This window comes from Rissa tridactyla, chromosome 6 (assembly GCF_028500815.1).
Source record: "Rissa tridactyla isolate bRisTri1 chromosome 6, bRisTri1.patW.cur.20221130, whole genome shotgun sequence".
Classification (NCBI taxonomy): domain Eukaryota; kingdom Metazoa; phylum Chordata; class Aves; order Charadriiformes; family Laridae; genus Rissa; species Rissa tridactyla.
In genome coordinates, this window is record NC_071471.1 from 36,765,537 (window position 1) to 36,789,923 (window position 24,387).

The 24,387-nt window shown below is 57.2% G+C and overlaps 2 protein-coding genes across 10 annotated transcripts in view; one reads left to right on the plus strand and one right to left on the minus strand.

Annotated features, from left to right (window-relative positions):
- Positions 1-24,387, plus strand: part of CDH23 (cadherin related 23) — a 210,387-nt gene that overhangs the window by 173,094 nt on the left and 12,906 nt on the right. For 3 of the 7 annotated variants that reach the window (XR_008467045.1, XM_054205963.1, XM_054205958.1), the window contains exons 34-43: positions 425-553; positions 676-804; positions 2,113-2,340; positions 18,520-18,741; positions 18,823-18,942; positions 21,177-21,357; positions 22,292-22,425; positions 22,659-22,868; positions 23,047-23,154; positions 23,698-23,800. Coding sequence is in view for 4 of the 7 variants with exons in the window: in XM_054205963.1 (XP_054061938.1) it covers positions 425-553; positions 676-804; positions 2,113-2,340; positions 18,520-18,741; positions 18,823-18,942; positions 21,177-21,357; positions 22,292-22,425; positions 22,659-22,868; positions 23,047-23,154; positions 23,698-23,800 (1,564 nt within the window). In the remaining 3 variants the exon portion in view is untranslated. Of the gene's footprint in view, positions 1-424; positions 554-675; positions 805-2,112; positions 2,341-17,868; positions 17,945-18,519; positions 18,742-18,822; positions 18,943-21,176; positions 21,358-22,291; positions 22,426-22,658; positions 22,907-23,046; positions 23,155-23,697; positions 24,326-24,387 lie in introns of those variants that run through there. The other 4 variants (XR_008467046.1, XR_008467047.1, XM_054205959.1 and 1 more) reach the window with 4 other exon arrangements.
- On the minus strand, positions 6,048-16,915 carry VSIR (V-set immunoregulatory receptor). Of its 3 annotated transcripts, none has more exons than XM_054205966.1 (7): positions 16,744-16,915; positions 11,508-11,966; positions 10,707-10,754; positions 9,261-9,368; positions 7,756-7,783; positions 7,067-7,254; positions 6,048-6,780 (listed from the first exon to the last, which is right to left on the minus strand). In XM_054205966.1, exons 1-7 carry the CDS (start codon positions 16,805-16,807, stop codon positions 6,743-6,745), a joined length of 933 nt encoding a protein of 310 aa, XP_054061941.1. In that variant the 5' UTR covers positions 16,808-16,915; the 3' UTR covers positions 6,048-6,742. The 3 variants fall into 3 exon arrangements, with proteins under 3 accessions (XP_054061941.1, XP_054061940.1, XP_054061939.1); XM_054205965.1 differs by lacking the exon at positions 16,744-16,915 and adding an exon at positions 12,907-16,725 and having other exon boundaries at positions 7,067-7,251; XM_054205964.1 differs by lacking the exon at positions 16,744-16,915 and adding an exon at positions 12,907-16,721.

Sequence of the window (24,387 nt, forward strand, 5' to 3'; positions counted from 1 at the left end):
CCTTGGGCTGCCTGGGCCAAAGGGGACACGTGTCAAAAGGAGCCTGGCAATGTGAAAAACAGCTGTGGGCTCTCCCGCCGCGGGGAACGGCAGCGAAGCCCTTGGCAGGCTGTGCAGGAAGCTCTCCGACAGTCGTTAATTTTCTTTCCTGTGCAGGCAGGCGTTAACGAGGTCCCCTCACCCTTAATACCAAAACCTGCTAGCACCGTAGGAGGGCCGTGGATGAGACTGGAGTCAGCCCAAGGGTGTTTGCTTTGCGGTGGCTGCAATAAGCCAGCACACCCGTGGACCCCAACACATCGGGCCTTTTAAAATGCTCAGAGACTTCCCGAGGCGATGCTGGCTTTATTACTGTAGGATCTCCTTTATCTGCTTCCCCCCCCGCAGCATCACCTCTGTTTTTGTTTCCCTGTGGTGTTTCCAGGTGACTTTCTCGCTGACGTCGGGGAACATCGGCAGGGCTTTCGAGATCCGTACCACCAACAACACCTACGGCGAGGTGTTTGTGGCACGGCCACTGGACCGGGAGCTGCTGGATCACTACACCTTACGGGTAGGCACCAAACCACCCCACTTACCTCCTTGGCTTCTTCTGGTTTGAGCATCAATGCTATTTTCTTGGGGCTGTGAGCTTAAAAATAGCATGTTTTTTGAAAAATCCATCCCCAACTGCAGATCCAAGCCTCGGATGGCGGCGTGCCTCCCCGCAGGAAGGAGCACACTCTGCGAGTGAACGTCCTCGACGTCAATGACAACCCCCCCATCATCGACAGCCCCTTCGGCTACAATGTGAGCGTGAGTGAGGTGAGCACCCAGCCCTGCTCCTCTCCTGCCACCCTCCCAAGGTGAGGTCTGACCACAAGCCGTGTGGTGGTCAGGTGGTCAGCCGCTTGAGGTGGACCACAAGCCTCTCCTTGGATGATTTAAGGGTTGGTTAGTGGCCCCTTGGAAACTTCTCCTTGGGCCTTTTAAGGCTTGCTGGCCCCTTGCAAACCTCTCCTTGGGCCTTTTAAGGGTTTCTGGCCACTTGCAATCCTCTCCTTGGGTCATTTAAGGGTTTCTGGCCACTTGCAAACCTCTTCTTGGGTCATTTAAGGGTTGTTGACCCCCTGCAAACCTCACCTTGAATGATTTAAGGGTTTCTGGCCACTTGCAAACCTCACCTTGGGTCATTTAAGGGTTTCTGGTCACTTGCAAACCTCACCTTGGGTCATTTAAGGCTTGCTGGCCTCTTGCAAACCTCTCCTTGGGTTATTTAAGGGTTGCTGACCTTTGCAAACCTCACCTTGAATGATTTAAGGGTTGGTGGCCCCTTGCAAGCCCTCACCTGTGATAGCCTCCTAGTTTTGGGCTAGGAGAGAGCTCTTGCAGGCAACTTAAGCCCATGAGCTTGCAGGGGCCAGCAGGAAGGAGATGTGGCCACACACCCATGGAAACGGCCACTGAAGTGATACAAGAGGCGGCACGGTGCAGAATAGGAATTGCTTTCAGGAAGCAGCTCGGCAAGAGCTAGATAATTAAGCAATAAAACACAATCAGGCGTGAGAAAAGACAACTTATTTCCTGACAGTTTAATTCCTGGACCGGGGGGGTTCTCAATTTGATGATGAAAAATGAAATACGAGTAATAGCCAGTGACACTTAGCTGTGAGGAAGTGCTGCTCGTGATTAATGGCCTTGCATTAAAGTTATCGCCCTGTTAGGATTTTCTTATCTATTTAATACATGTTCAGAGCCGGTTGAAGAACAGAATTTCTGTTTTGATTTCTCCCCATAATGGGACTATCCGAAAATAATTAGCCGAGCTCTGAGTCCATTACGCAGCCTTCACCTTTGCACACATGCTGGTTTTTACACTCTCTTGAGCTGCGCCAGCCTGGCAAGGAACCAAACGTGCCTATCCGGCCGGTTCATTGCCACAAATGGGAGATGCTGTAACGTAGGAAAAAGAGGGGCAATTTGGGCGTGGGGCGGCAGCTGGCTCTGGCGACTTAACAGCGAGTGTTGCCCGTTCGTTTTATTCCTTTTTTTTTTTTTTAAAAAAAATTATGTATTTTATGTTATGAGGTGCACGTAATTTATATCGCCCATCCCTGCCGTCTCACCCTGCAGAACGTCGGCGGGGGCACGGCGGTGGCCCAGGTACGTGCCACCGACCAGGACGTTGGCCTCAACAGCGTCCTCTCCTACTACATCACCCGTGGGAACGAGGACCTGACCTTCCGCATGGACCGCGTCACCGGCGAGATCGCCACCCGGCCCTCCCCGCCCGACCGCGAGCGGCAGAGCTTCTACAGCCTGGTGATCACCGTTGAGGACGAGGGCAACCCTTCCCTGTCGGTGAGCCACTGAAAACGTGCTTTTTTTTTTTTTTGAGGTGTGGGATGGAGTTGGGCAGCGCTGCAGGAGTCAGCTTAGCACTGGGATGTCAAGCAAGGAAGGGGGGAACAGGCACGGGGAGCGATGTTTTGGTGACCCGGCCACTCGGGTTAGGTCTCGGGGTCCAAATTTGCTGGTGTGAATGGGAGCCTCCTTTGGCGCCTGATCCTGCGGGATGCCCTCTTGCAGTCGTTCATGCAGGATGTTCTCCATCTTGCTGCGTCGGCGCTGAAGGGAGTTTAGCAGAAGCGTTGAACTGTTTTTCACCCATCTGTAAACGTCAGAAACACCACCAGCATGCCAACGGGCGAGCGCGCTGGTGGCTGCAGGAGGTGTCCTACCCGCCGGCTCCTTGCGCTCCGAGTCCGAAAGGTTCTTGAGATGTTGCTCTCACCCATGAGATGAGCTCTGGTAATTATCGCTACAGCCGTTGCGGTCCCCACCGTGCGAGATTTGGGTGGCTCTTGAGTCGCGTTGCTGCTGTTGGAGTGCCCTGCCCACGGCGAGCAAGGGTCTGGGCGTGCATTTCGGGGCTGATGCGAGACCCCAGCCATCATCCCTTGACCTGGGGAGGTGGCCACCTTGCTTCTTAGCTACCAGCGTGCCGGAGTGCCCGGTGGGGAACGGCACTTAACTGCAGTCTGTCTTCTCTCCCTCGCGCCTTCCTCGCTCCACAAGTAGCGAGTCTTGTTGTTGGTGGCATTAAGGCAGACTCTAGTGTGGCAGAATCGAATGAGCAGGTAACTAACATTTGGGGCATTTTCCAGCCCCACGTCCGTCCTAACCCCGCCGGCTCTGGGGGAAGGCAGGCGAGTGGGCAAAGCAAGCGCAAACTGTGAGCCGGGGAGGCATGACACCCTGCGTGACACCCTGCCATCCTTCCTCCCCCCACCTCCACCTGCTATATCTCGCCATCTCTCTGATCTCCCGGCACAGCTCTTGCTGCAAAGCCCTGCTCTACATTTTGAGGAAACAGGTTGCAACCAGCAGTGCAAACTGTGGCTTGCAACTCTCGCTTCAGGCTTGGCACGCTGAACTCTTCCCTCCCAGGTAGTTCACACACCAGCTTGTGCATCACCACCATCATTTTCTTAAGCCCTGCTGCTGCCGTGGCTTAAATTCCCCAAAATGCGAGAAGGCCCCTGCATGTAACCACCAGGTCCCCATCGTCCCCGCGCCCTGGGAGCATCACCAATGCTGCCTGGGTGAGGGATGCCGTGTGCTGAGCCGGCAAATCCCATTGCCATGGCAATGCCCTCTTCCCGGTGCTGGAGAGGACAAGCAACACGGTTTATCGCTTCACGCTGCCAAAACGGCGTCCCAGTCGCCTCGCTTGTCCTCGAGGTTTCTGCTGCGTGACCACCACGTCACCGGCACAAGTTATGCCAGCAGCGACGATCAAATTCCCACCACGCTGCAGCAAAACAAAGCATCCAGTGACCTGATTCCTCAGCGGAGAGAAGAGTTTGGGCCCTTTGCGGAGCTTGAGGACACTTAGGGCTTGTGAAAGGCTGTCCTGCACGTCGCTTGGTGGCTGCTGGCCTCATGCCCGGGTGATGAAATGGTGTCTGTCAGGAGTTTGTCACCCACTAGAAACTTTGGTTTCGCAAGTCTAGGCTGATGCAATGATGCACAAAAGGGATGTTTTGTTTGCGATTCGTGCGTCCCTTCAAGATTTGACTTACTTCTGGGAGAGGCAGAGGAGACAGAGCTGGGAGAGGACTTGGAAGTCCCATGGTGGCCTGCGATACCCATAACAGCAAGGGTGCAGGGAAGCCTGGCCATCCTCCTGGGAGCTGGAAATGCAGGGGCAGAAGGGCCAAGCAGTGATGATAAAAGGGAAGCGTTTACCCCAAAAAGCATTGCAGGGAAGAAAAATTTCACAGGCCAGTGAGCTGCAACTGGCAGGTCTTGGTGTCCTTGCGTGGGAATTGCAAGAGTCACCCGGGCTCTGTCTGACCCTGGTGCACGCCTCCAGCTGCACCTCCCCAAGGGCTGGCCCTGCTCTGGAGTCTCTGGGAGGCTTCCTGCAGCAGGAGGAAGGATTTCTGCCCAGGGGAGCTTCGGCACCCGCAGACCCGGGCACCGATGGCTGCAGCGAGGCACGGCGGGTGGGCAAAGCCTCTCCTCACCTCCCAGGTGTCTGTCTCGCAGCCTCCCCCCAGCCAGGGCTGCCTCAGCCTCCGCAGTTTCTGTTCCCGTCCGCCCGCTCTGAAACAAGCGTTCAGGTGAAGCACCATGGCTCCTCGCTCTCCCTGCCAGCGAAGCCCCGAGTGCTGATGCAGCGGAAAACAGCCGGCGGCGGGGCCAGCTCGACGTGTGCTCCCGAGCCAGGCGTTTGCGAGAGCCCTGCATGAGGGCGTGAGCATCTTGCTGGGTCACCGCCACCATCAGCATCCTGCCAGAAGGTGCAGCACCGTGCTGTCTTCTCCATCAGTGGTGGGGGGCAAGGTGGGGTGCCAGCACCCGGCGTGCCAGGGCTCCCACGCCGGCATGTGCGGAAGGCTGGGTAGCCATGGCCTCTTTCCCCTAAAAGTCTTTAGTTTTCCTTCTGGCAAACTTTTAAAGGTGGGAAATGCCCCGACGTGCCACACCAGAGCCTCTGGCAGAGAAGGCGGCTGCTCAGCTCGCCTCTGCCTCCCGAAAAATGGGACTCCTGCAGTGCAGAGGGAAACCTGTTCCCAACAAGGCTTTATTCTCTCGTCAGACAGCACATTTGTTAGCAAACGGAGAGACTGGGAGAGGGCTTCAATGCAGCTAGGACCCGCAAGTAGGCAAATTCCCCACGTGCCTTCCCAGCTGCAGCCACTGGGACGGGGAGAGGGAAGCACCGGAGGCACTGGTCAAGCTTCCGCAGCAGAGCTGGGAATGGGGCTGAGCCATGGGTGGCAATAAAGCCCAAGTCCCACGCTCAGGAATTTACATCCAAAGTCGGGGCGTTGGTGCCGGCTTCTTTATCCCTCTGCCCACAGCTGTAGCGTCTTGGAGTTGCTCTTGCTGAAGCCAGTGCCAGATTAATGGAATCCTGCAGCGGGGCAGGGTGTCCCCAGACCGTGGCAGAGGCAAACGCCGTTTCTTCCAGTCACGGAGTGTGAAAATTCGGCGTGCTGCTGGGAATGCTCTGCCCGGGCTCTCTGCCTGGTGCAGCTATTGCTCAGATCTGACACTGTCTTGGTATGACTAATGTTTATGTTTGCCTAGCAGCAACTTTTTTCCCCATTTTACAACAAAAACAGAAACAAGAGGGAAAAAAACCCCAAAAACTAAACACGCCCTTCGAGTAACAGCATCTACCACAAGGTTTTATCTCCTCGCCAGGGGCTGAGTCACGCTGGAGCCTGTCTCCCACAGCTTCTTTAGGATGAGCGATGCTGGGGTACTGCGTTTGGACGGAGGATGCTGTGAGGGCACCCGCATCCCCTGGGGCATCTCAGGGTCCTCCGGCAGCGGTGCCGGGGATAGCTGCTCTTGGCCATGCTGGTCCCGGGAGGACGGGGGGAAGCCAGACGGAGCGTTTCCCACTGCCCGCTGCTTGCTCCCGTGCCTCAACCACATCACGGGAACATCCTCCGACACCCTCCAGTTGAACTTTCCAATTTACAGGCATTTCCGAAAAAAAACAACCCACCAACCAAAAAAAAACCAACACCAAACAAAAACCATAAACATCCTTTTTTTTCTTTTAATCAGCACTGATAATGAAACAAACAGAAAGATAAATTCCCCTGATCCCAAGCCCAGGATAAAACTGCAGCGGAAATAAGGCTCCTCCTGATGTGTGCCCAGCTGAAAACGCAGCAGCCTCGCAAGTCCGTGGCCGTCTCAAAAGGCTGGTGAGGAAGGAGGGCTCCGTCAGCAGCAGGGAGCCTCTCCCCTTCCTGTTTTGCAAAGAAAAAGGTAGTACAAGGGTGGCTGGTGACCCTGTTTTGTCTCGTGGTGGATAAAATACTTTACCATCCACTCCCGGAGAGGATCTTCAGTCAAAGACGCGGAAACAGGTCGATGTTGTGGAGCTTAAATCCCTGGCAATAAGTTAAATCCTGGGGGAGCTTTGCAGGTGCGGGTCGTCCTTCCTTCCCCGATTTTCAGCTAGTCCGTCGAACGTGAGCAGTGCAGAGCCATACTCTGTCTCCATAGAAATTGGTAGTTAAAAACCGAAATCCGTGCAAGAGCGGTTCAATTCCAGCCCCAGGGCAGAGCCAGGACAGGAGGCGAGGGCAGGGATCCTGCTCCCGGCTTCATTTGTTAAGGCTTTGCTGTCCCTGGCCGTGCTGTCCCCATCCCGGGGGTCTCGGCTGGGCGAGCGCGGCACGGCAGCTGCCTGGCCTCTCCCAGCTGGGGGATGTGGCTTCCTCGGGGGTCTTTAGGCTTTCAAGGAATTGGGCGAGTCGGGAACAGGATCTGGGAAAGGGCAGACCAGGGGTGTTATTAGTCCAGCTGTGGGAATATGCTTCAGGAAGCGGCCGCTTTTGCGCAGAAAACAGAGGCTTTGGGCCTTCCCCGTCTTCAAAGCCCTGGGACTTGCTGTCCCAAATAACGCAAAGTTTGCCACTGATATTTAACCCCTGCTTTCCCCTTCCCGGCTGCCCCTTTCATACTGATACAATCACAGGATCCCCTTCCCTTTCCTTCCCACCCCTCCCGCAGCGTTCCCCCGGGGGGGGGCTCAGCATCGCCCATCACTCACCCAGCGTGGGGAAGAAGCAGTCCCCGGGGCCAGAGGGGGACAGGGGGGTGCCGGGTTCGGAGAGCAGATGCCGGCCGGACTCGGAGGGCTGTCGGCTGGCCATGTAGGAGAGCTGGGGTCGGGGCTGCGGCTCCGCGCTCCCCGAGGGGACCTCCTCGAAGACGGGGTTTTCGATGCCCTGGGCGCTGCTGCGGGAGAGGAGAGGGTGTGAGGGAAGGGGGGGGGGGGGGAGGGGGCGGGATTTGCGCTTTTATTTTTGTCCCCGGGGTTTTGGCTGAGCACTGGGGACACCCAAGCAGGGCAGGGAGCAGGGTCAGGCGGTGGCACTTTGGCTGAGAGCAAGCGGGGAGCCCGGCGCAGGATTAAAACTTGGCTGAAAGAGGAAAGCTTAACCAAAAGGCACCATGGTCTCGAGCTCTCCAGGGGCGCAGGGAGATGTGAGCCCTTGGCACAGGCAGAAAGAAAGGAAACACTTCCCACTCGGAGGGAGGAAAGAGAAACAGCAGCTGCCCAGAAAGGGAAAGGGACAGGACCCCGGGTGTGGGTGTCACCAGCATCCCCTTCGCTCCGCTGGGCTGAGGATGCATGCTGGTTTGGAGGGGAGGGAAGGGAAGGAGAGGACAAGACCCTTGCGGGGTCCGGGGGTGTGAGAAGGTTGGAGGGAGCTGGAAGCACGTGGGTTTCCTCACCTCTCCATCCTGACGAGCTCGTGGGCACCTGCCAAAGACAAAGCAGTTGATGTGAGTGCTGGCAGCACGAAACCCGGCGTCAAACTGCCAGCACTGGTTTCTGGCGTCTCACCCGCACCCAGTTCCTCCTCTTTCCTTTCCCTTTTCCTTTTCGCATCAGCCTCCCCTTTGCTCCCAAACCTCCTTCTCTGCACCCCTGACATCTCCTGCCTCGCATACTTCCCAGACCGGGGAGTAAATCCTCCCAGATTGCAAAGGCAGGCTCTGAAGAAGGGAGAAGGTGGCCCAGACGGGGCAGACCGGTGTCACTGGGGTGTGCTGGATGGCCGCGTGGCGAGCATCCCGAGCCCAGACGCACAAGTTTTTGGCCCAGACTGAAGCGCCCGGAGGAAATAACCTGTAGCTAACCTGGTCTGAGACACCCCAGGAGCAAATCCCCCTGGGTTTTGCCTTCCATCTTTTGGGTTAAATAGCATCCAGGTGATGCTTCGCAGCATGGGGAGGAGCTGCACCCAGGTGCATGAAGGCAGGTGGCCGGTCTTTTTGGCCAGGTAAGGGCTCCTTTTAAAAAGCAGGGAAGAAAAAGCACAAATAAATGCTTTTCCAGTCACTTAGCAGGCAAAGCTTCTATTTCAGCTGTGGGGCGGAGGGAGGGGTGAGTAAATGAGCCATCTCTCGCAGCGGACGGGGAGGAAAGGGCGCAGTGAGTGGAGAGGGGGGGCTGGCAGCATCTCCGCAGTCTCAGTGTCCCCAACAGGATCCTGGGGTGCCACGCAGGCATCACGGGTCCCTCTCCCACCCCACACTCCTCACGGGCAGCCCGCAGGCATGGAATCATAGGATCAATCATAGACTCATAGAATTGCCTGGGTTGGAAGGGGATCTTTCAGATCATCTGGTCCAACCAGCAACCTAACTCTGGCAAAGCACTGTGTCTACCCATCCAGGGATGGCAACTCCACCACTTCCTCAGGCAGCCTCTTCCAATGCTTAATAACCCCTTCAGAGTAAAAACTGTTTCTAGTATCCATCCTAAACCTCCCCTGGTGCAACTTGAGGCCGTTTCCTCTTGTCCCATCGCCTGTTCCTTGGGAGAAGAGACTGACCCCCCCCTGGCTACCCCCCACTTTCAGGGAGTTGTAGGGAGCGAGAAGGTCTCCCCTCAGCCTCCTTTTCTCCAGGCTGAACACCCCCAGCTCCCTCAGCCGCTCCTCACAGGACTTGTGCTCCAGACCCCTCACCAGCTCCGTTGCCCTTCTCTGGACCCACTCCAGCCCCTCAGTGTCTTTTTTGTGGTGAGAAGAGCCTGGCCCTTCCCAGAACAGCTTCGTAGGAGGCACCTGGCAGGGACCTGTCTTTGGGCCACCTTACACGGTGCCCATGGGACTCAACTGTATCCCACTGGCTCCAGTGGGATACATCCCATCCCACAAAGGCCACTCTGATGCAGCCCGGGAGATGAGACAGGTGTCCCCACTGGTGGATGGCGAGGGGAGGGTACGTACGTCTGCTGCTGGCCGCTTGTCTCTGCTTGTAAATCAGGAGGAGGATGAGGGGCAGGCAGAGGATGCCCACGATGCAGGCACCCGTTGCCAGCGCGGCGGCCGTGATATCTGCAACAGAAGAGGACAGAGGTGGGGAGGACTCGCCGTGTATTTCCTTGGATTCCTCAAGCCCGTACCAGAAACAGGGGGCAACCCTGGCATTGCCCCACACCTGTGGCTCCCACACACATGGGTGGCCCGCTCCTAACGGGATTTGCACCAGGATGCTTCACTGGTTGCGGAGATAAGCTCTGAGGCATCAGTTTAGGACCTTGACCAAAGTCCTTCATTGCTGGAGGACATCCCAAGGTCTGCCTTTGGTCTTCTAGATATGAGGAGAGAAGCAGGGCCCTGATAAAGCCCTTTGAAGTCAGCAGAAAGGCTCTCCCTGATTTCAAAGAGTGCCAGCCCCCACCCTCATCAAAATCAGGCTGCCTCAAAGTACTCGGGCATCAAAGGGCTCGTTACCCAAGGCCTCCACTAATGAAGTGCCCCTGGGAGAGCTCTCCACCGAGGAGGCTCCCCAGAAAGGCTGGCAGCCTGCGGGCAGGTCTGTGGCCATCAAGGTCCATGTGGGACAGGATGGAGGGCTGCCTAAATCAAGGGCAGGTTCGGCTCAAGCCCTCCTCTGCGTCCGTCTGGGGAAGCAGCCTCTTGCTCTGGGTGTGTTTGGCAGGGAGCGGATATTTTTCCCCTTTTCTTTTTTGCTCAGCAGGACAGGGTGTCCCAGCGTTCGGGACTGAGGGTTTGAGACACAAAGGACTACTCGTGGGGAGGAGGATGCAGTTTCCCATGCAGTTTCCGTGGCCCCAACCGCGCCGCCAACCAATTTTAGCAAAATCTGCCCATTTAGCAGCCAGCAAAGGGGGGTAGACAGAGCGACCCGCCGAGAAACCACCTGCACAGCGGAGTGTGGGCACCCCCTGCGTCTAGACGCAGTGCTGGGGGAGCCTCATGTTGTCTGAGCGCTCAAGCAAGGTTTGGGTTTCCCCGGCGAGAGAATCTCTGCTTGGGGCAAGGCGGCATGGGCTCGGGATGGCGCCGGGGTGTTGCCAGAGGTTCCTGCGACTCTACCTTTCTGTCCCTTCCCATCTGCTTGTGGCAGCAGCCGCTAAATCCCTGATCGTGTTTTTGGGGGGCTCAGGTGTTTTATAACCATGGAGTAAACGATCTCCATGGGCTTCAGGAGGGTCATGTGCAGGTGGTGGGCCAAAGGAGGCTCTCCTCAGCCTGAGGACGTGCCTGTCAGATGTCCGAGGGGGCAGCCTCAGAAATCACCCTCCCGACACCTGACCGTGAGGTGGCACCTGGGCATCGACGCGTTTATAGCAAGTGGCCATCCCTAGGGAAGTACAGGGCCCAGGATGGCGAGCAGTGCATTGGCGGGAGGCGTCTTTTTCCCTTTACCTTTGCTGGCGGCGGTATGAAACGTGCAGTTTTGAAGCCCTCCCCTGCCTGCAGAGGAGAGAAAAGCGCGTTAGATCTCAGGGGGTTCGTGCAGGTACCACAGAGCTCCCACACCTGCCAGCCGTGCTCGCCTTTGCTCACCACAATTTGCTCACCAGACCAGCCCACAGCATCCCAAAAGCAAGAGTTTAATCCCGGGAAGCTTACACTGCGGTTCCTGCTGCAAGAACCCTTTTCCCTCACAGCGGCAGGCCCTGTCCCTGGCCACGCAGGCTCTTTTATTTTTGGCCTAAAAGGAAAATTATCTACCCTAATGCTGCAAATCAAGGGCAGGAGATGCCTTCCCCTCCATCTCGCGCCTCTCTGGGTGGCTGTCCCCGCTGGGCTGTTGCCCCGAGGTTACCTCCGAGCCCTGCGCCCCGAGCAATGCCCGCAGCCCTCCCCCGGGCTTGGACCACCAGCCAGCTCCTTTTATGTTGAGGTTTGCTTTCCTCTCTTCCAGAAAGGGGTTGAAGAAGATCAGTGAAACTATGTAGCATGGATTTTATTGCATTCCAGCCTCTTGATTTTTTTTTTATTTTTTTTTTTAATGTTCCAGTGCTCTCTGGCCCTAATTCAACCCTTCAACATCTGCTTGGCTTGGGCTTTCAGCATCAGCATGCCCTGCCTCCCCAGCCCCTGTGCTGCACCCCGGCATCCCCCCACCAGCCCTTATCTGCCGCCATGCCCCACCGCATCCCATCATGGATGCGGGACCAGGATGCGGGACCAGCAGGGGCTCGCCTTGGCTGCCCTCCTCACCTTGCAGGATCTGCAGCTCCACGAAACCGTAAGCGGCACGCTGAGGCTTGGGCTTGCCGTGCTCCCACCTGGCCTCCACGGCATAGCAGCAGTAATTCCCGCTGTCCTGCAGCGTCAGGTTCATCACCACGATGTGAAAGGCACCGTGGTGGTCATGGACAAACTCCACTCCGTGATGGCTGCTGGCTTGCCCCCTGAGGGGGGATTTTGGGGTGCCGTTGCCCAGTAGCTCATGGTGCCTGCCCAGGTCATGGTGCAGCTCCTTCTCGGTGATGTTGCGGATGTGCTTCTTCTCGGAGCATCTCTGGTCACCATTGCTGCTGAAGTACCAGGTTTTGTAGAGGAGGTCATGGTGGTTGGCAAGGGGACCGCTGATCCGGCAGGTCAGGGTGACGTTCTGGCCCTCGGGGCAGACGCAGAGCGAGTACGGGGTGGTGATCAGGAAAGCTGCCGGCCCTCCTGCCGGGGAGAAGACACGGCGGCTGAGTTGGAGCCCGCAGCCCTGGGCTCACCTTGAGTGCGCAGCAAAATGGGCATTCCTCCCCAAAAAAGGCACTGCCAACCCCACCACCCACGGTGGCGGAGGGATGGCCAGGGGCTGCAGAGAGCAATCAGAGAGCACCAGCCTGCAGGCAGATGGGGAAAAACACTTCACCCATGCCCTTAAGGCAAGAAAAAAATCATGGAAAAATCTCCCAGTATCCCCAGAGAAGGGAGATGGGAAGCACGGCGTGAGCCTATCGTTTGGTCTGTGGCAGCATCCCAGCAGTGCTGGGAGCACAGCTTCGCCCTAGCAAGGACGCTGGGAGGAGATGCTTTAAATAGAGCTAATAGAGCATCAGGTTTTAATAGCAGCGGGGAGGCAGAGGTTTGCCTGGGGCCGGCAGAGAGGTGGGGGTTTGCCCCGGGCATCTGCTTAGGGGGCACCAGCCCCCTGCAAAGCGGGGCAGCCAGAGCTGCCGAGATGGCTGCAAAAAAAAAAAAAAAAAAAAAAAAAGAAAAAAAAAGGAGAAAAAATATAAAGCAAATAACTAGGAGGAGCCCGTGTGTCCCCCCCTGAGATCAGGCGGGGAGCGGGTCCCACCCTGCTTGTTTTTGAGCCCCTGGGGAGGAGAAGGGGAAACTGGCCAACGCCGACCGCGGGGAACTGCTTGAAAATAAAAACAGTTTTTCAGAAAGAAGTCCCTGACCAGCTGCCGGCTGCAAAACACGGGCAGGAAGCCTGGCAGAGGCATAAGGAGCCTGACGGGGGGAATGGAGGGAAGCAGAGGCGTGTATTGCCGGGTTACTGGGACTGTCCCAGCACACCGGCGGAGGGTACTGGTGGTTAAGGGGGGATGCACATGAGGAGAGAGAAAAGATGGCCCAGTCTTTGTGTTTGCAGAAATGCAAGCATCACCTTGGAAAGCTGAAGAAAAAGCTGATTTGGAGGTCGTTTTCTTTAAATTATTGAGAAACGGGAGGTTCCTAGGGCTGGTTTGCAACAGAGAAGGCGGTACGAGGACGAGATGTTCTTTTATTTTGGTCACATCCTGTTGTGCCATTAGCTCCGCCACCGTTTTCGCTTTGAGGTTTTTCGCTTGCTATATCAAGCAGGTGTCAATCAGAGGCTGGATGTGCGGCGCCTACCCTCCAGCCATCCAGCCCCAGCGAGGGGCTCACCGTCACCGGGCTGCCTGGAGAGCATCCTCCATCCTCCTCCTTGCAGGGCCTCTGCCCCGGCACCAGGCTCCGCTTGAAAGACCGAAAGCGAAAATCTCCCCCGCCTTCCACCCCTCGGGGTTACTTCTGGTTTTTAGGGTGATGGGGATCTCTAAGCCCGCTAGGAACAGCCATGGAGCCCCCGAGTCCCAGCAGCCCACCTCCAAGGATGCTTTTCAAGGAAAGGGGGGTCTGGGGAGGGGATCTGCCCCATCAGACCCCCCCCAGTCTGCAGCACACGCTGCTGAGGAGTCCCGCAGAGCTGGGGACGGGGTGACCTTTGCCAAACCGCTCCGGTTAATCACTCTGGCTTCCTACAGGCACCTCAGCCTGCTCCCCACGGCACGTCGAGGCAACACATCTCCGGGGCAGAGGTTTGCGTGGCCGGAGCTCAGCGCTGCCCCGCTTCTGCTCGTTTTTGAGCCCTGGCTGCTTCGCCATCCTCGGATGCTACTGGGGACCGGGATGCTCGGCCGGGCTGGTTGGGTTTTGGCACGCAGCAGAGCGGGTCCCCCACCTCCTCGCCCGCAGACCGAGGACAAAAGCCACCTCAGATGTGTTTCTCAATACCTGCCACGACAGGAAGTGCCCCATTCACATCTGGGGTCCCCCGGGAGCCAGGGGAAGGGAAGCCAGGGCTCTATTGGAGGAAGCCGCACTTCCAACACCTTGCAAAAGTATCTGCGGCAGGCTTTGTTTTCCACCTCAAATAAAAAGGGGCCGTCCCACTCATCCCCACATGGTTTTGCAAAGCCGTGCCTCACTTAAACCATCCAGCCTCCACCTCCGGGCCTTGATGGGAACCGTCTGGATGGAAAGTCACGGCAGCCCACGCTTTCGGCAGCGGCGCCCAGCCGCAGGGAGCGGGGGGGCAGAGGTTACCACGTGTGCGAAGCCTTCGGCATGACCAACTTCCCTTCTTTATCCCGAGCAAGGGAAGACTTCCAAAAGCTGTCGAGCGGAGGAGAAAACAGCTGGGGAGGAGAGCTGGCGAGGTGCCGGGGCGGCTGCTGGTCCCTCCCCAAGATGTGACGAAGCTTTAAAGCCGTGCTAGATGCCAGCTGGTGCCTGGAGGAAACACCTTCTGGCAGTGTCTTTGCAGTAAAGCTCATGGTTCTTAATCTTCCCTGGGTGCTGTGGGTTTCTTCCATGCCCAGACCCCAGGTTTGGCTCCATCCCATCCCGGTTGGACCGTTCCCTTTGAAGTCAGTGCCGCTGGCGAATGCCAAAATAAAGCCAGGTGCCCAGCTCCTTGCAGCTCCGACCGAGAGCTGGGGGAGCGCTGGACCGGCCGAGGTCCAAGCCAGGAGCTGCTGCCTCATCACCATCTGGTAGACAGAGGAGGTGTCAAGCGGGGTGCCAAAAGTGCCCCTTCGGCCCCTCGGCTCCGACCTGCAGCATCGCATTGGTGTGGCACAGAGCCCGCTGCAGCCCTGGCACAGCCCCGCTGCCGGCACCGCTGCCTAGCGTGAAACCCAGGAGTTCTCCTTCCAGAGAAAATGAAATGCAAAAAAGTACTAAAGCCGAGGAGCCCGTGTTGCTTTGCCGACCATCAGCTCAAATAAATCAGGATTTTGTGCCAAACTCTGGGTCGGTGACCAAAAGCCTCTCCTGGCTGCTTCTCCTGCCTTTGGTTCCCTGCTCTGGCAAGGAGGTGTTTGATCTACCCTCCTGTGGCTTATAGCAGTGATTTCCACATCATGCCCCCCCTTTCCGCTCCAGGGAAATCTGGGGGGGGGGCAGGCTGCAGCCCTTGGAGGGGCTCAGCCGCCGCAGATGAGAGGCTGCCAGTGCCGGAGCGAGGAACCCAGCTTTGATTCCTCTTCTGGGAGCTTTTGTAACAGCCTCACACCAAAGTGCCGCCAGCCCCATCGTCACCGTGCTGTCATTATGCTTCAGAGTTATCAGCTGGGTGAGATGTGCAGAGGCATCCACACCTCAGTACAAGAAAAAACTTACTGAAGATGCCAGATGCCCACGTTAATGGCCCTCATCTCCCGCACCCTGAGGAACCAAAGGGCTTTTCAGCGGTGGGGCTGCTCCCTGGGTACCCATCATCCAGGCCTGGATGCTGCTGCTCCCGCCGGAGGCTCCTGCCTTCCTCCTCTTCCAGCACGGCGCCAACTCAGGAACAGGGTCACAGCACCAGGTTTGCGCTTGGGATGCGATTTTGGGAAGCCCAGCTCAGACGCCATGCCTTGGGTGGAGAGGAGCCGCTTCCCCATCCACCAAGCTGCCAGCGTCTCCAAACCGCGTGGGAGCCGGATGTCTCCAAGGGCTCTACTTCTCCATCAAGCCCGGCTAAAATTAGCTGGGGGTTCAGAAAGTTTTGGCAGGCACACGAAGGTTGCACGAAGCTGAGTTCCTCTGGCACCAGGCTCACGTTGGACATCTAGAGTCCAAGCTGCTTGTGTTGCAGAAGGTTTGGTGTCCGGCCCCGGCACCCCAGATGTGTAAATAAAATCATCCAAGGGAGATGCTGGGAATCGCTCCCTGATGTCGGGAGGCTCACATCATGATGTCGGGAGCACATATCAATCCACACCAGCCTTGCTGTCCCAGAGGAGAGAGGAGAAGGGACCCCCTGCCCCACTGCAGGGGGGCATCGTTTCTTCCTGGGGATGTGCCGACAGAAATCCTGGAGGCAGTCACTTTGCCATCCTGGGACAGAGGGAGAAGCCAAGCCCGGGAGAAGCCAAGGATGCTCATCCTCCGCCTGCGCAGGGCAGGGAGGGACCGTGGTCCTTCCCAGCTTCGTTCTCTGACCCTTCCTCCACAGATGAGCTGCGGTTTTAATTGCCACCGCCCCCGTTTGCCCGCCTGTCCCCAAGAGCCCCAGTACGGAACCGCTGCCAGGGCTGGTGCGGAGCCGTGTGTGAAGCAGCCCCTCCCTGAGCATCCCACCACGAGCAGCCGGCGAGCTTCCAGCGCTGGCAAGCGCTCGCTCAGGGGAAGGGAAACTGGGTGGTCATACAACAGCAGTCCTGGCCCAGCCGGCCGCCCGCCCGGAGAAGTTGCCCAGCACATCCCAGCAATTACGGCGGAGCAGAGCATCCTTAGAGAGGGCATCCCGGCCCTGCTCGCACACAGTCTCCGCTCCCCCGGGGCTGATGAAAGGCTCCTTTCAGTGCGGCGTGGGGTGGACGTGTGGCCGGGAACCTCCGCAGCGCCAGGGCAAAGTGCCGTGTGGGAACAGGGTGGCTTTTCCAGCTCGGGATCCCCAGCGGGGGGCTGGCAGGGAGACAGAGGGTGGCTGCTTTCCTTCCACGCATGTTAGATCAAAGCCAAGGAAGAAGAGAAAAGCCCAATCCCGGAGTTTTAAAACAGCAGCCCCTTCCCCCTGACACAGCCAGCATCGCGTGGGACTCTGGCTCAAGCCCCCCCAACTCCGAAATAACAGGGTGAGGAAGTGAATAACCCCCCCAAATGCCTCAAATTCCTTGTGCCGAGGCACAGCCCCGGACGGGGGAATGCGCTGCCTGGGCAAGGAGGGTTTCTCTGGGCAGGGAGGGGAGGAAAGCAAGCTGGAGCTTACCGAGGGACGCCAGCAGGCAGAGCGTGGCCAGCAGTAGCCCAGGCCGGGGGGACGTGGCCTCCATGGCGGCCGGGGGGGCAGCTCAGCTGGCCTCTGCGGAGCCGTCTGCACGCTGCGAGCAGCCCAGCAGCCGCAGCCGGACTCGCGCACACAGGAAATTTCATTGAGATATCGCAGGCAGCGATGGAGAGAACGGCGAGCACCCCCAGGAGGTGAGATGGGGCAGGGACCTGTGGGTGGCCCGGGGAGGCGGGGGGGGGGGTGGCAGCACCCCAAACAGGCACCCCATGGGTGGGTGACACTTCAGTCCCACACGTTTGGGCAGCAGTGGGTTCATGTGTTGGGTTTTTCCCCCTTTTTCCCCCTTTTTTCGCAGGGCGTAGCTTAGAATGAGGCGCGTGCTGCTTTTGGGGTAGCTGAGGAGGATGCTCACCGTGCCGGGGGGACATGCTGGTCCCCATCCCTTCCCCGGCAGGAGCCGATCCCTTGGGGGCCAAGCTCCAGCTTGCTTCATTGAAGTGCACTTTGCTCGGAATTATTTTTCCCCACCTTTGTGAGGATGAAGGGGGCAGAAACCCTCCTGGAACAAACAGGGAAGGGTAACTCAGAGCTTGGGGAAGGGAAAGGAGCTTTTCCTCCACAAAAAAAAGGGGGAGCAAAGCATCCCCCGTTCCTGCAGCCTGTTTACGCAGCGGGGGGGACTTTACTCTGCCCTCAAATAAGTGGCACGGCGAGTTGACTTGTGTAACTCCTCCTGGAGCTCCGCTTCAAATTCCAAAAGCATCCACAAAATCTCCGGCTGCAGCCGAGGGCCACCTCGTCTCGAAAGGGGGTTCCCTGGAGAAGCGGAGCCCGGAGATAACAGTGGAGGTTTGCAAACCGCAGGGAACTTTGCAGCTCACCTGCTCTGAATTTGGAGCGGGGCGGCGAAATAGAAAAGGAGCTAATTACGGTGCGGCTTTGTGGTTTTCAGAGCAAACACGCCTGTGATGCTCTCGTTGAAAAAGTAACCCTTGTCTGGCTGGAAGAAATTTGTTGCTTTGTGCAATTCTGTTGCACAAAGTCCAGAGACTCCAAGAAAATGGTTTATCGTCCCAAGACACCATCTCTGAGATGAGTCCTTAGGCAGGGTGGCACGCTTGTGTCACTTCCCTGTCCCCAGGTGTGCCCCCGTGGTGACACTCCCAGAAGACAGCCTTCGGTAAGGACATCCAAGTGCCTGTGCAGGGCCAGATACAGCTGAAAGAGGGTCAGGACAGACTAAGCCTGAGCGGCACTGAAGTTGTGGTCAGCAGGTAGATGATGGGATCCGCGGGAGGTCAGGCTGAGATGCTCATTTTTGTTCCTCCCCTGAGCCATGGCAGCAGCGTCTTTGGGTATTTTCCATCCTACCACGCCACTCCCCTCGGTAATAAGAACCAAGATGTCTCCAAAGCCAAGGTGAGGACTCACACATGTCTCCTCCACGATGGGGTTCAGCCTCTGGCTTTCCCTCTGCCATGGACTGCTCCCTGGTGTTATCAGCAATCGTGACACTGGGTGGAAAGGAGAAGGAACAAGATTTAATCTCTGCACGTTTATCTCTGTACCCAACCCTTACCTGGAGAGGCGTCTGCAGCCATGGCTTGTTTCATTTTGAGCCTTGCCTCCTGTTTTGGCAGGGTTGAGCCCCCGTTGGTCATTGACCTTGACAGGTCCAGCCTTCCCCAGCCAGCTCCAGGGATTGTGGAGCCGATCCCTCTATGATGTTTAACACAATGTCCCCATGTCCCACAGGCCACCACGACAGTGTACGTCACCATCCTGGACGAGAACGACAACGCTCCTGCTTTCCGACAGCAGCTGTACGAGGTGACCCTCGATGAAGGTCCTGCCACACTCAACGCCACCCTCGTCACTGTGCAGGCCCTGGACCGGGATGAGGGACCCAATGGCACGGTTGCATATGCCATCACCGAAGGCAACATCTTGGATACCTTCCACATCGACAGTGCCACGGTCAGTAAGGATGCCAGCCCCATCCCAGACATGTCCCTCTCCCACTCCCGTCACTCCTGGTCGCTCTCCCCTCGCCTGCAGGGACAGATCCGCACGGTGAAGGAGCTGGACTACGAGATCAGCCATGGGCGCTACACCTTGATCGTCACTGCCACTGACCAGTGCCCCATCGTCTCGCGCCGGCTGACATCGACCACCACGGTAGGGAGCTGCTGAGGGGGTTTGCAACACAGTGGCCTCTTCGGGATCAAAGAGTTCCCCCTTGTGCGAGCAGTTTCACATCTCCTTCCCAGTGGTCACCAGTCGCTTTTCCCAGCTGTGGCCAGTTTGCCCAGTTGCTGTTGCCCCACTCCCTCATGAGGGTTGCAAAACAGGGATGTGGGCAAGGGACACTTGTGGGTTATTTGGGCCTGCAAAGACACAAACAGAAGAAATTCCGGAACTGCTTTTAAGTTGCATTATGTTTTCTTTAGATGTCCCCTTGGTGCTTCTTGCTTGAAGGGACAGTAGGTAGTAAAGCATTGCTATAGCATTAATTTCTGCTTCATCTTTATCTTGTCAGATTATTTATCTGCTTTTAAAATTCCCTTTTGATTCCTCGTATGGAGGCTATTTAAAGCCTGTAGGCATTTTTTTTGTTGCTTTTCTCTCTAGCTCTTCCATTTTTCCTGGACCACGGTGACGTGAACTTAGTGCAGTGCCCAAAGTGTGGGGAGGGCGGACTAGGAGCTCCAAAGCAAACGTTTTGCAGGAGTTGAATATGTTGATTATTTTTGTAACCAAAACCAAAATTTGACAGGTTGTGTGGTAGACGTGCATGCCCAGGCTGATTTTGAGGTCTGCGGGTGGAAGGGATCGGTTAGATCTTCTGCTTTGGCTCCCTGTCGTGGACCACCATGCCTCACCCAGCTATCGAGCCAAGCGTTTTGTAGTCCCCCAAAAGGAGTAAAGTTCTTGTGTGCCAAGAAAACAAGAGAAACTGAAAGGGAGATACCAGTGTGGGAGATTTTCATGGATGAGATCTGTCCGCGCAAGCCTGGAAGCGCTGTGCTCCATGCTTGGGCAGGTGGGAAGCCTTCAGATGTGTGCAGCTGCTACTGCTGGAGATGCCTTCCTGGCCCAGGAAAACTGCAGTGGAAACCTCGAGACCTGGGGTTTAACTGCTGGCAGGGAAGGCAGCAGCTGCCGGCGTGCTGCGGGCGAAGGCAGAGCCTTCCCGGCTCTCGGCCCAAGCAGAGACATGAACTTGGAAGCCCCTTCAGCAACAAGTACCGAAGCTAGACGGGATAGGAAGCACCCTCCTTACACGGCCCAGGGAGTTTGTGCCAGCACCGTACGAAAACATGGCTTTTAGGAGGAGGTTTAGTGATTATTTTAGATCCCGAGTGATGGGAAATCCATCACCCTGATAAGGCATGCCAGTGTTTGTTTTCTCCACTGCTAGGAAACGGAGCAGAGGCTCAGATATACTCTTCTGTAAAGATTAGATTTAGCCAGTAACGAATGCCCATCTGATGGATTTTACTGTCCTTTAGCCCAGGAGGTCAGAAAGCTCAGAAAGCTCCTCATTTTCCGTAGCTTTCTCATAACCACCCGTACCACCAAAGCTCAACCTTTTATTAGCCACTGGAGACTCTCCTCCTCAGGCAGAGTTTCTCCCCTGTGCAAGTTCCCTGAAGTCTAGCAAGGAAGGGGATAACCCTTTTTGCAATACAGTATAGTAGAGAGCTATATAAACGTCTCCTATGTAGCGTGACTCAATTAAAAAGCAAGACTCGAGTTCGTTGGATCCCCAGCTTTGCTGGCAGCCCCATGGTCTACTCTGTCCTAAAACAGTTGATGCTTTCCCCTTTTGAGATCTGTAGGGTTGGTTTCTAGCCAGCCAAGTGTGTCGTAGGAAGGGATGCGAAGAGAGGAAACGCGCCAGCAGCGTTGGTGGTTGTTCCTGTTGGAATAAGGACACAAGCTGCAAATTTTTTAAAGTTTACTCAGCAGTAGAAATGAAGGCCTTGGTGGAGGAAAAGGAGTGAGCAAGTGTGCAGCTGGCTGCAGATGTCAGGTCTCTCCAAACTCGTGGCTTTGGTGGTCAAATCCACGTCTGTGATTTTTATCTGTCCAGCTTGGGTTTCAAGATGTGAATGCGGAGAACATTTGACTTTTGTGTTGAGTTCTCCATCATGGTGTGTGTCCCGGAGGTTGAAAAGGGCCCCACCTGCGTGCAGCTGGAGTTTCATAGTGTCACTATGATCAGGAATGACAGACTTTGAGTCTCTGAACTGTAAGCTGGATGTTTGGTGAACCCTGCAAAGCCAGAAATACAGGAGGTATTTTGCGATGTCACCTGTCCATGGCTTCCCATGCTCATGGCCAGCAGGCTGGTCTCCTCTTCCATCCCTCTCCCCTCACTGCCCTCCACCCTTTCGCCCTGACCGCAGGTGCTGGTGAACCTCAACGATATCAATGACAACTGCCCCACCTTCCCACGGCCCTACGAGGGTCCCTTCGATGTCACAGAAGGGCAGCCTGGCCCGCGTGTCTGGACCTTCCTGGCCCACGATGGTGACTCGGGACCCAGTGGGCAAGTGGAGTACAGCATCATCGCTGGGGACCCCCTTGGTGAGCGGGGACCTTGGGTGGTGGGGGGGGTACCACCTCTCCTTCTGGCTGCCCCATGGAGGAACCTGGCTTGTGGGAGGGCGGGCAGAAGCCTTTCAGAAAAGCCGTCCTCCCTCCCATCACTTCTGCGAATTCAGCCTTTCGACACCAGGAAATCCTGTTTTGAGCAACAGGAAACTTAACCCGTTCATGGCCAGCCAAGGCGGGGTGGCCGGGACTTGTGCAAGAGAGGGGGCGAATCTGCTAAACAATCAGGGGAAGAAAAGGGAAGAAAAAAAAAAAAAAAAAAGGGCAAAAAAACAAACCACAGAAAGAGAAACTGAGAGCTGCAAGTGCACAGCCCCATCCCCTCACCCCCATGGGGTTTACAGGGTGTTTGGGGACTGAGTTGCTCTGCCACCCATGGGGAAGCTGTAGCTGCAGCCCCACCAGCATCCCAGAGCAGGTGGCAGAGGAGCCATGGGCGTCCCTAACCATGGGGACATAGGGCTGTCCCTCTGTGAACGGGTGGTGACTTCAGCCTAGGGTGTCTGGAAGGCAGAGCCCAGTCCCATCTCCCAGCTGGCCCCACTGCAAAGCTTTTCCAGAGCAAGTCCAGGGGGGTCCGCGCCATGTAGCCCACCCTGATCTGGCCATCACGGGGCATGGGCAGGTGCTCAGAGGGCTGTTGGCATCTTCAGAAAGGCCCAGCCAAGGGGCACGGGCACCTTTTATTTGGCCATTCAGCCCACCCCCTGCTCCTGCTGGTACCTGGGGATGCATCCAGGAGAGTCTCCGGCTGCCACAGTCCTCCCATATCTCCAGTAGCGGGTCATGGTTTTGTCCCCAAACCCTCCCTGGTGCTTGTCCCCCATCACAAATTAAGTCGTTCCCCTGGGGTGCTGGGCCACTCGCAGCAGCATGGTGCAAGCCAGGGCCCTGTTGTCTTCGGCAGGGGAATTTGTGATCTCCCCGGTGGAAGGGGAGCTGCGGGTGCGGAAGGATGCCGAGCTGGACCGCGAGAACATCCCCTTCTATAACCTCACCATCGCCGCCCGGGACCGGGGGGTGCCCCCCCTCAGCTCCACGGTGAGTCCCCTGGGGTGGCATGGGGGGCTGCGGGGTGCCATCCCCCATCCCCACCTCCTTCCTCCTGGTCTCTGCCTTCACTCTCCTCCCCTCCTTCTCCTTCCCCTTGTCCCTGGGGCTTTCCTCTGCCAGACCGTAGTGGGCTGAGTGGGGAAGCCCACATCTTGCCCAGGGGGGCATAAAAAGGATGGGAGGGATGGATACAGGTGCCGTGTTCCTGCACTTCCCTGCAGATCCTAGTGGGCATCCGCGTGCTGGACATCAACGACAATGACCCCGTGCTCCTCAACCTCCCCATGAACCTCACCCTCAGCGAGAATGCCCCCATCTCCAGCTTCGTCACCCGCATCCTTGCCCGGGACGCAGATCAGGGGCCGAACGCACTCCTGACCTTCGACATAACTGCGGGCAACAAGGAGAATGCCTTCTACATCAACAGCACCGTATGCCCCCAGGGGGGTGGGATGCCGGGACACGGAGGGTGGGCACCCCTGGTCCTGGAGCCCTGCCTTCCCTGGGCACCCATGAGTGCCATCTGGCATCCTTGCCCTGGCAGGAGGTGACCTGGGAGAAGCGGTCCTCGTGTCCCTTGTACCTATTTCCTCCCTTTTTTCTTGGTAGAGCGGCATCATCTACGTAAACCACCCGCTGGACAGGGAGCGGGTGGCAGAGTACAGGCTGACCATCACAGTGAAGGACAACCCCGAGAACATACGCAATGCCAGGCGGGTAATTACGGGCACTGCCAGGGCCTCCAGTGGTGCAGGCAGCAGGGCGGGTGGGAGAAGGGGTTCCTGCCGTGGCCAAAAACCAGATGACGCATTCACCCACAGCGTTTCCAATAGCAGCCTTATCCCCCAAAAGCTGGGGATCACAAGGAGGGGGCTGTAACCCTCTCCCCAGCAGAGAACAGGACCAGTAGGATTTAGGGCAAGTCCAACATTGCATGTCGACTCCATGCAACAGGAGCAGACGTCACGGAAGGGGGGACAAAGTTGGGCTGGAGAGCTGGACAGCCACAATGACACCGGAGCATCCTTTGGCCCTGCCAAGACGTCCCACGGATCCCCCTTCAGGGTGCAGGCTGGGAAGGGGTGCCCAACCCCGGGGCAAGGGTCCCTGCAGACCCTCCAGGATGGTCCAGGGAGCACAGCATCATAGTTGCACAGGGGTCCAGCTTTGACCAGCACCAAACTGGAGGTGTGAGAGGCAGGAGTGAGCTCAAGGAAAGGACATTGCTGTCATCACCCTCTTGTCGCCATTTTCCTTTAGGATTTCGACCTGCTGGTCATTTCCATAGCGGATGAGAATGACAACCGCCCCCTCTTCACCCAGAGCTCCTACCAGGCTGAGGTGATGGAGAACTCGCCCCCAGGTAGGTCTCTCTTCTCTCCCTTAAGTGGCTCCTCGGGAGTGCCTTTGGGGCCAGGCAAGGGGAGGTGTCTCCTGGCTGTGGAGGAGACACGACGCTGAGCAGGGAAAGGCTGCAGGTCAGTGGGACGGGGATGCTGAGCACGAGGGCTTTCTGCTGACCACCTGGGGAGATCAGCCTCCAGGAGACCATAGCTTTGGTCCATGCTGCTGGTGGAAACCCTTCCTGACACAGGTCTGGCACAACCCTGTGAGAAATCGGTCCCATTTGGGAGTTGCTCAGCTGCAGACAGCAAGAGGTGCCCACGGTCTGAGCCGAGCCCTGGGGGCAGCCTTGAGGGCATCAACATGCCCAACATCCCTGCAGGGGATGGAGTGCCATCTCTCCATCACCAGCACCTGGAGCCGCGTTGCTCTGGGGGTTAGAGGTAAAACAGTCCAGCCTGTCCAGGTAGACGTTTCCCAGCCAAAGAGCTGGGGAAGTTTTGCCTTCCTGCCATTTAAATTGCTCTGTGCTCCAAGACCTCAGGTACCTCTCTGTCCCGCCATCAAGGGACGTCCCAGGCGAAGCGTTTGGGTGCCTCCAAGTGA

Bases quoted from the DNA above. Each gene is read 5' to 3' on its own strand.
- VSIR (XM_054205964.1), bottom strand. From the start codon at position 13,051: ATGGCACAACAGGATGTGACCAAAATAAAAGAACATCTCGTCCTCGTA. The intron at 11,967-12,906 runs GTGATGCTTGCA...TCTCCCCGGCAG, and splicing joins TTTTTCTTCAGCTTTCCAAG to GAGGGCCGGCAGCTTTCCTG. The intron at 10,755-11,507 runs GTGAGGAGGGCA...TCTCCTCTGCAG, and splicing joins GGAGCTGCAGATCCTGCAAG to GCAGGGGAGGGCTTCAAAAC.